Source organism: Orycteropus afer, unplaced genomic scaffold, assembly GCF_000298275.1.
Source record: "Orycteropus afer afer isolate SDZICR_OR568_19922 unplaced genomic scaffold, OryAfe1.0 scaffold00107, whole genome shotgun sequence".
NCBI classification, from domain to species: Eukaryota; Metazoa; Chordata; class Mammalia; order Tubulidentata; family Orycteropodidae; genus Orycteropus; species Orycteropus afer.
Window position 1 is genome coordinate 7004123 of NW_006921694.1, and position 10687 is coordinate 7014809.

Consider the following 10687-nt stretch of genomic DNA (forward strand, 5'->3'; position numbering starts at 1 on the left):
TTACCTTCCCTCTCCCAGTCTGCACCTATGGCTTCATGGGGAGTTCCTTATGATCAATTGACTGAGGAAGAGAAAACTCATGCCTAGTTTACAGATGGTTTTGCACGATATGCAGGCACCACTTGAAAGTGGGCAGGGTGGCATTGCAGCCCCTTTCTGGAACTTCCCTGAAGGACATTGGTGAAAGGAAATCCTCCCAACAGGCAGAATTTTGAACTGTGCATCTGGCTGTTCACTTTGCATGGGACAAGAAACAGCCAGATGTATGATTGTATATGGATTTGTGGGCTGTGGCCAGTGGCTTGGCTGGATGGTCTGGGACTTGGAAGGAGTATGATTGGAAGATTGGTGATAAGGATGTATGGGGAAGAGGTATGTGGATGGATTTCTCTGAATGGGCCAGAGGAGAAAAGATATTTGTGTCTCATGTGAATGCCCACTAAAAGGTGACCTCCACAGAGGTGGACTTTAACAGTTGGGTGGATAGGATGACACGTTTACTAGAAACCAACTGTCCTTTTTCCCCAGCTACTCCTGTCATTGCTCAATGGGCTTATGAACAAAGTGGCCATTGTGGCAGGAATGGAAGATTATGCATGGGCTCAGCAACATGGACTTCTACTTACCAAGACTGATTTGGCTATCTCTATTGCTGAGTGCCCAATCTGCCAGCAGGAGAGACTAACACTGAGTCTGTGATATGGAATCCTTCCTTGGGGTGATCAGCCAGCAACCTCATGGCAAGTTGATTACATTGGACCACTTACATCATGGAAAGGACAGTATTTTGTTCTTACTGGAATAGATACTTCTTCTGGATATGGATTTGCCTTCCCTGCATGCAATGCTTCTGCCAACACTACCATCTGTGGGCTTACAGAATGCCTTATGCACCATCGTGATATCCCACACTGCATTGCTTTGGATCAAGGGACTCACTTCACAGCAAATGAAATGCAGCAGTGGGCCTATGCTCATGGAATTCACTGGTTTTACCATGCTCCTCATCATCTAGAAGCAGCTGGCTTGATAGATCGATGGAATGGCCTACTAAAGACACAGTTATGGCACCAGATAGGTGGCAATACTTTGAAGGGTTGGATCAGTGTTCTCCAGGAGGCTGTATATACTCTAAACCAGCATCCAATATAGGGTGCTGTTTCTCCAATAGCCAGGATTCATGGGTCCAGGAACCAAGGGGTGGAAACGGGAGTGGTACCACTCACTATTACCCTTAGTGACCCACTCAAAAAATTTTCACTTCCTGTCCCTGCTACCCTATGCTCTGTAGGTCTGGAGATCTTAGTCACAAAGGGAGGAATACTTCCACCTGGAGACACAATAGTGATTGCATTGAACTGGAAGTTAAGAATGCCACTGGCCATTTTGGCTTCCTCATGCCTCTGGGTCAACAGATAAAGAAGGGAGTTACTGTACTGTCTGCTGTGATAGATCCTGATTACCAAGGGGAAATTGGATTGACATTACATAATGGAGGTAAAGAAGAATATGTGTGGAATACCGGAGATTCTTTAGGATTTCTCTTAGTACTACCATGCCCTGTAATTAAACTACAGCAACCCAATTCTGATATGGCTTTATAATTGTCCTTATTTAAAGATTATATATGGTCAAGGAGATGTGTACAACTGCCAAGTTGACAAGGGGTGGACTGTGATATTTGGAGTTGTGGGTCATCTTGACTAGACCACAAATCTGAGTGGTTTCAGCAGTTGTGATGTGGGTTTTTCCCATGTTGAGATCGGATGTATATGTTTTGAGCAGCCAATCCACTGAAAGGGAGTTTCACTAGGGGTGTGGCCAGGTTCCAACATATTTATGGACATCCTCGGAAAATGAGACACTCTTCTGTGGATCTGGATTCTCTTGGCTGCCTGTGACTGTCTGTGAGTGAACAATCCACCATTTGGCCTGGTGATCTTGGATTTCTCATTCGTCAGAGTCAGCAGCTGGTATGCTGCCTCCCAACCTTGAGCTCATCAGCCCCTGCAGCTGCATGAGTCAGGAAAAGTCTCCAGCTTGACATTTGATCTAAAAACTTGGGACTTGCCAGCTTCTATAAGTGTGTGAGTCATTTTCCTAAGATAAATTTTTTTTTCTCTCTCTCTTTCTCTCTCTAAGCTTTACTGGTTTTGCTTCTCTAGAGAACCCAGCCTAACACAAAACCTATGGAACTCTGTCCTGTAGGATCACTGTGAGTTGGAATCAGTTCAATGGCAGTAGGTACTCCCTGTTGAGAATTTGCCTTTCCACCGCAGATAAACTGAATCAGAATCTACATTTGAACAAATGCCCACATTATTACTATTATTTTTTTTTAATTGTGATTTAGGTAAAAGTTTACACAGCAAATTGGTTTTCCATTCCACAGTTCATACACATTCTGTTTTGTGACATTTACTGTAATCCACACACTGTAATAGCATTTTTCCCACTGCTTCCCTATGACCACCTTTTCCCTTCATTCCTTCCCACCTTCCTATCTCTATCTTGGACAAATGCTGTCCTCTTGATCTCATATATTTGGTTTTTCTAATAAGTAGATGTTGTTGTTGTTAGGTGCTGTTGCCTAGGCTCTGACTCATAGCAAATTAAACACTGCCTGGTCCTGCCCCATCCTCACAATCTTTGCTATGCTGAGCCCATCGTTGAAGCCACTGTCAGTCTATCTCATTGAGGGCCTTCCCATTTTTTACTGACTCTCTACTTTATCCAGTATAATATCCTTTTCCAGGGACTGGTCCCTTCTGACAGTGTGACCAAAATATGTGAGATGAAGTCTGGCCATTCTTGCTTCTTAGAAACATACTGGCTGTACTTCTTCCAAGACAGATTTGTTTGCTCTTGTGGCAGTCCATGGTATTTTCAGTATTCTTCACCAACACCACAATTCAAATGCATCAGTTCTTTGGTCTTCCTATTCATTGTTCAGTTTTCACATGCATATGAGTTGATTGAGAATACCTTGGCTTAGGTCAGCATACACCTTAACCTTCAAAGTAACATCTTTGCTCCTTAACACTTTAAACAGGTCTTTTGCCCAGTGCAGTACGTCATTTGATTTCTTGACTGCTGTTTCCATGGGCTTTGATTGTGGATCCAAGTGAAATAAAATCCCTGATAAATTCAGTCTTTTCTCCACTTATCATGATACTGCTTATGGTCCAGTTGTAAGGATTTTTGTTTTCTTTATGTTGAAATACAGTCCATACTGAAAGCTTTGATCTTCATCAGTAAGTGCTTCAAGTCCTCTTCACTTTCAGCAAGCAAGGTTGTGTCATCTGCATATCACAGGTTGTTAATGAGTCTTTCTCCATTCCTGATGCTGTGTTCTTCTTCATACATGATGAAGAATGTGTGCATACATGCCTGGTATTACTGTTCACCTTATTGGTTTGTCTATCCTTTGACTGACAGATGAGTCATGGGGGTTAATTCAATTTCTGTCTTGAAGGGTGTCAAAGGGCCATAGTCTCAGGGGTTCTGCCAGTCTTCATCAGACTACTAAGCTATGATTTTGAGTTTTTTTCTACATTTTCCCCAGTCTATCTGGGTCTTCCTATTGTGGTCCCTTTCAGAGTGGTCAGCAGTGGTAACTGGGCCCCATCTAGTTTTTCTGGTCTCAGGGTTGTGGAAAGTGGGGTTCACATGGTCCATTATTCCTTGAGGTTAATTGTTTCTTTGTGTCTTTCGGTTTTCTTCATTCTTTGATCTGAATGGGGAGAGACCAATAGTTGTACCTTAGATGGCTGTTCACAAGGTTTTAAGGCCTCATTTGCTATTCATCAAAGTAGGATGTAGAACATTGTCTCTGTGGACTATGTTATGCCAATTGACCTTAGTGTCCTCTGAGTCTGTGGTCCTGAGCCTCCATACCCATTGATTCATTCTCTCAAAGTGTGCTGATTCTCATGTATATGATGTTGTTAAAATCTACATTTTAACAAGATTCCCAGGTGATTTCTGCAAATCCCCAGGTGATTCTTACATACATGATATTGTTAAAATGTAGATTCTGATTCTGTATATCTGGGGTGGAAAGGCAAATTCTCAGCAGGGAGTTGAACTGGAATGAACCAGTTTGAAGCCCTAGCAGAAGCTGGGAATTAACATCATCAGTTTGTCTTTGCACTTCAGCTGTCCATAGAGCCACGCAACAGGTTGATGGGGAGGGATTTGGGTACCAAGGAGAGCAATGATCTATCAGGACATAGAGTGTATCTGAGAAAATGGGTTACCCAGTATCTCTCCCACTTCCCCTGTTGTCTGAGCCTCCTTGAATGATGCCTGGTAATCAGGAAAAGATTACTTTTCCCTATCCTTCTCACCCTGCAGCCCTGGTGGTGCTGTGTTTAAGCACTTAACTGCTAATCAAAAGGTTGGTGGTTTGAACCTTATGGTTCAAACCAAAACAGATGTGGCAGTCTGTTCTGTGAAGATTTTACAGCCTTGGAAATGCTATGAGGCACCCTACCCTGTCGTGTAGGGTCATTAAGAGTTGGAATTGACTTGATGTAATAGGTGAGGACCTCATTACTCTTGCCCCAAGCACACATAGTGCCATTGCTGATGGTCAGCCATTATCACTTGGGTCTGCCTGTTCATCCTCAGAGGAACCTCTGTGACCACTGTTGCTTCTATGTGTGCTCTGCTTGGATCTCTTTAGGCCTGGGGAGTTTATGCCACAGGTTTAATAGTTCATCTCTGGCAGCTGGTGCTGTGTCCTAATTATAAATCATTTCCTCCAAACTTGGATGTAAGTTACTCTTAGGGCAGGCAATATGCTTTAACATATCTTTGCCTGCCCCAGTACTGAGCACATAGGAGGAGGTTGTCTGTAAGTACCTGTTCATTGATTTGAAAAGAAAAAAGTTAGAAACAACAAAAATTCCAACTCAGATGGAAACTGCTATTTTGTGTTTTAAAATAAAGTTTAAATACATCAGTAGGATTTCTGTAATATAAGGAAATCTTGGTTAAAGTTAACTACGATCACTAGTCAATTGTTACTTCTTTTAGGGCTCAGCACTTCAGTAGTGAAGCATAGGTAGGTAAACTTTTACTAGGGATTTAATAAAGCAAACTAAAATAAAATACTTCTAGGATAAATTCTTAGAGTGCAGTGTGGTTCACTTCTATCTTCAGTACCTTCTACTTGTTCGTCATTGTGTGAGAGCATCAGCCTTTAAAATGGTAGCTCTGAGATAGTGCAAGTTCTGAATTGCCAAAGGAAAATTAAATTCTTTTCACCACACTGTACTTCCTAGCACAGGAAAGTATACAGTTAATTTTTTTTTGAACAAGTATATAGTTCAAAAGAGGCTTCTAAACAATTTATTGTTAACCAAAAATCTACACAGACTCTCCCTTTCCTGTGCAAAGCAGTGACACTGTCTTTTTTTTTTTTATGACATTGACCACAACTTACCACAATGCAACAGCTCCCCTCCCACTACCTCCTGATAATTACCTCTTCCCTGTGTCCATCCCTCCATGTACTCCTGCCCCTTGAGCTGTCTCCCTGTGCATAAGCAGGCCTTCTTTCTCCCGTGATTGTTCTCTCCAAGGAGTGTATCTACCTCAGGTAAATGTTCAACTCATATGCCTGTCTTTTGTTTGGCTGGAAGTCACAGGTGTGGGTTCAATTCCAGACCTGAAGGGCAGCTAGGGGCCATAGTCTCAGTGGTTCCACTAGGCTCTATCAGACCAGCCAACCTAGTCCCCCCCCCCTTTTTTTTTTCTCCAAATGATTTTGAGTTTTGTTCCACATTTCTCTCCCTCTCTATCTAGGATCTCCTACATAGATCCCTTTCTAAGTGGTTGACATTGGTAGCTGGGCACCATCTAGTTCTTCTGGTCTCATAGTTGTATAGGCTGTAGATTGGATGGTGTACCAGTTGCTAAGACTGATTGTATCCATGAATTTTTGGTTTTCTTCATTCTTCTTTGCTTTGGATGAGGAGAGACCTATCGTTGCATCTAGATGGCAGCTTGTAAGCACAAAGCAGTGAGACTGTCTTGTGTGTATAATTGTATTTATTCATTCCTCATGCATTAAATGAACACCTATTATGAACCACACTTTAAGCTAAGTATAACACATTTAAATTGAAGTATATGGAATAATTAGAACACATGAACGACTAGCCATTTTGGTACAAATATGATTGTATAGTTAATAAAACTTGTTTTCTGATCTTTTTAGACTGATAAGAAAACCCACGGAAGTTTATTTTGGGTTTTAGACCACACAAAAACTTCATTTGGGAGGCGGAAGTTAAAGAAATGGGTGACCCAGCCACTCCTTAAATTAAGGTAAAAATTAAGGTAACTTTTTTTGACTGATTTTTTTTAAATTTTGGTGAAAATGCACATGGTCATAAAGTTTCAATGATTTCTACATGTAAAACTCACTGACATTGATTACATTCTTCATGTTGTGCAAACATTCTTACCATCCTTCTCCAGATGGTTTAACCACCATTGAGTTAGACTCACTGCTCCCTAAGCATCTCATCTTTTCTTTGAGTTGTTGCAATTTGATCTCACATAGATTATTCTTTAAAAGACCACTATGCTCAAGGTAAACTTTATTTATTAAGATAAGCTATTGTTTGGTTCAAAGTTTAAAGTTTAAAGATTATCTAATGGTGATAGTTTTGAGGTTCATCTAGCCTCAGTGTCTCCTGAAAGTCTGGCTTTCATTGAGAATTTGAAATTCTGTTCTACACTCTTCCCCCTTTTGATCAGGATTCTTCTGTAGAATTTTTGATCAAAACATTGGTAATGGTAGTTGGGCAGCATCCAATTCTGGTCTCATATCAAAGGAGGCAGTTGTTCATGGAGGTAACCAGATAGTAATCTGTTTCCTTCTCCGATTCCTGACTTTCCTTTTTCCTCTGTTGCTCTAGGTGAATAGAGATCTATTGTTATACCTTGGATGGCTAATTGCTAGCTTTCAAGGTCCCCCGCACTATCTTATGAACTGGGAGGTAGAACAGAAATACTGAGAAACTGTATTAGTCCCTTAAAACTATGATCCTTAACCTCCAAACCAAGAGATAAATCCTAGGGGTGTTTGGTTGTATCTGAGCAGTTGTACAACCATTATCTTTAATCAATACCAAATTAAAAGGAATTACTTCTTGTTTGTTAAATCTGAAGGGAACTACATTCTCCAAGGTTATCATGGTTTATGGGAAGACAGTTTTAAATTGGGGAATATTTTATGTGTATCTGATGATAGAATACCTAGAGTTCTGAGGAGTTTTTCTTTGTTTAAAAGGGTGGACCTCCTTGCAGATTGGAAGACATGAGTTGTTTATGAGAAAATGAGTTATCCTGTTAGTTTGACTCATCATTTGCATAAGGGCATAGGGAAAAGGGGTCCTGGAGACAGAGTGTAGTGCTTGTAATGAGCACCTGGGGCAATCTAAGTTGTGTGTCTTCCCCTCCCCCACCATTTCAAAATGAGTTGGTGCTGATAGTGGTGATGAGTCAGCAGAAATGCTTTGATCTTCTTGTTTGGCTCCCTTGGATGCTGTTGTTAATGTGCTGTCGAGTTGGACCCGACTCATGGCGACCCCTTCTTGCGTTTCCAAGGCAGTATCACTACAGAAGTAGATTGCCCCATCTTCCTTCTGAGGAGTGGCTGGTGGGTTTGAACCGCCAGCCTTCTGATTAGCAGTCAAGTGCCTTAGGCACTGTGCTACCAGAGCTCCCACTCCCTTGGATAGGCATCTTTTATATTTGTGGTAACTCAAAATGTCATTCTGTTCCTTGTCTGGTGCCCTCTTGGACTTACGCCCAGGGGCAAGTGCTTCCTTCTACCCCACTTCACTATGCCTCTGGATGTCTCCCATGCTTGAGGAAGAACATTGGGCCATACTGGGTTAATAGAGACTGCTCAGTGACACCTCTGGTTCAAGTGGTGCCTAGAGCACATGCTATTCCTGCCATACCTTAGATACACCTCTGCCTGGAAAGATGAGTTGATAGTTTGTAGATGGATCAGTGCCTTGAAGGCCAGGCTGAGAAGTTGGTTGCCAGAGGAAGTTAATTAAATGATTCTGAATGTGGGAGAAGTGTGATTAGATTGTATGTAGGAAGGGACAGACATTTAGTGGACAAGTTAGCAAGTTCCTGGAGAGCTGCTGATGACCTGAGTCAAAGGTTTCAGGTACAACATATTTAGAAAAGTAGAATACTTAAAACTAAGAACTCCTTGAGGGAAAGTAGCTGAGTCTGGACCATAAAACACAGTGGTTTTCAATACTGTCTGCATATTGGACATTGTTTTAAGCCAGAGACCCCAAACTTGTCTGCATAACAGAATCAGTTGAGGCACTCTTAAAAATTTGAAAGCCCAGGCTACACACTCACCCAGTTACACAACAACCTCTGGGAGTAGCACTAGTCCTTTGTGAGCACCATGTTATATGCAGTTTGGGTACTGAATGATGTGTGCTTGGGATTCTGCTTTACACGAAAAGCTGATAGAAAATGTACCATGCCTTGAACATTGATGCTGAACTTTAGACTGGCCTGTCACCTAAATTAGCAGTAGCAAACAAACAAAACCTTTTTATCTTCCATTTTCATTTTAGCTCGTACTTCTTAAACTTTTTTACTCAAACTCCAATTAGTTTCACCCAAAGGAATTTCACTTAAATCTTAAAGGTACTTGCAATGTATTCTAAACAAATAAATACCTAGAAAATATTTAGGTGATTAGCCAGTGACTTAGCTGTATTTTTATTATTTTGTTTGGGTTTGTTGTTTTGCACATAAGAAGTGCCATGCCAATGGCATCAGTCGTCCATTCAATCTGATATTCTGGCCCTGGTGTTAGTGCTCAAAACTTATTTTAGGGACTGGTTTTCTTCTCTAGTGAGATCATGCAATAAGTAATGGGTGACAAGGGAATATAACAAGATAAGATAGATCTCTCCAAGTTCTCTTAAGAGCCAGTTGTCATTCTTTCTCCTTTTTTAAATTTTATTGTGAGTTGGGTGACAGTTTACCAAACAAATTCATCTTCCATACTGAATTGCAATGTCTCATGACATTGATTGTAATCTCCCACAATTCAGTAACTCTCTTCTCAGTTCCTCCCCATAACCACCTCTTCTCTGTGTCCTTCCTATCCATGTGCTCCTGCCCCCCGAGGTGTCTCCTTGTGCATACACAGCCCTGTTCTCCCATGATGGATCTCCCCAAAGAGTATATCTGCCTAATGTAAATGTTCAGCTCATATGCTTGTCTTTTGTTTGGCTGGAAGCCACTGGAGTGGGTTCAATTCCAGACCTCTGAACGCCAGCTAGGGGCCATATTCTCAGGGGTCTTACCAGGCTGAATCAGACCAGCAAACCTTGTCCTTTTTTTAATGATTTTGAGTTTTGTTCTATATTGTTTTCCCACTCTATTCAGGATATTCTACATAGATCCCCCTCTGAGTGGTTGACAGTGGCAGCCGGCACCATCTAGTTCTTTCTAAAGTCATATAGGCTGAGGATCACATGGTGTACCAGTCATTTGGACCAGCTGTTTCCATGTGTCTTTGGTTTTCTTCATTTTTCTTTGTTCTGGATGAGGAGATACCCATCGTTGCAGCTAGATGGCCGCTTGCAAGCTTTTAAGATTCCAGTCACTACTTGCCAAAGTAGGATGTGGAACAGTGTTTTTGTGTAGTATGTTGTACCAATTGAGCTTGATAGCTCCTGTGACCATGGTCCAGAGCCCAGAGTTCCAGCTATTTGCTCCATCCAGGTAGCTGGCCATGGCTAAGAAATGACTACAATCTTGTCCCTTCTCAGCTCTACTATTAAAAAAACAAAACAAACTTACTGCCGTGAAGTCAACTCTGACTCATAGCGACCCTTCCTTGGGTTTCTGAGGAAGTATCTCTATGGAAGTAGATGGCCCAATCTTCCTTCTGAGGAGTAGCTGGTGAGTTTGAACTGCCAGCCTTCTGGTTAGCAGTCAGATGCCTTAGGTACTGTGCCACTAGAGCTACCTGGATATTCTTACCAAACCAAAATAGGAATAGAGTTCTAATTGATATTCTGTGTACTTCTTTATTCTTTTCTTTGAAGCTCAGGGTTCCAAGATTATCATCTGTATCTGTTTCATTTGGTTTCTAGTGTATTTGTTGGAGGGGATCTAGGAACTATAGCTGCATAATCCACCATTTTGAATCTGGCCTTTGTGCTGCATCAGTCTTGATTTGTGTTATTACTGTTAATTCTTTCGGCTATCTTCTTTTCTTTGAAAGATAGAAAAACTGAGATTCAAAAAGGTTAATTCTCTAAAGTCGCCAAACCAAATCAATCAGGGCCTGTCTGAAAGCGTAGTTTAGGAGTTCATCAGAATTGATTTAGAGTTTTGATTCTCTTACTTGGTTGTATCACTTTGGACAAGATATGACAAGAGATATGAAGTGTATAACACTACAGTTTTTTCATCTATAAAATGGGAGTTGTAATACCTACCTCTTAGTGATATTGTGAGGATGAATTGACAGCATATAAAAACAATTAGTGTGTTCCCTAGTATCAACCATGTGCTTAAAAAGATAGCTGTGGTCTTTATAATATCAAAAAAATTAGAAGCAGTATTATTATTAGTAGGAGCTCTGGTAGCCGAGTGCCTAAGGCACTTGACTGCT

General features: G+C 41.2%; 1 protein-coding gene across 1 annotated transcript in view; it reads left to right on the forward strand.

Annotated features, from left to right (window-relative positions):
• The window catches only part of MSH3 (mutS homolog 3), a 381560-nt gene that overhangs the window by 173613 nt on the left and 197260 nt on the right, over nt 1-10687 (forward strand). Inside the window, exon 12 of the mRNA XM_042781327.1 lies at nt 6227-6336. Coding sequence (XP_042637261.1) covers nt 6227-6336 — 110 coding nt within the window. The remainder of the gene's footprint in view (nt 1-6226; nt 6337-10687) is intronic.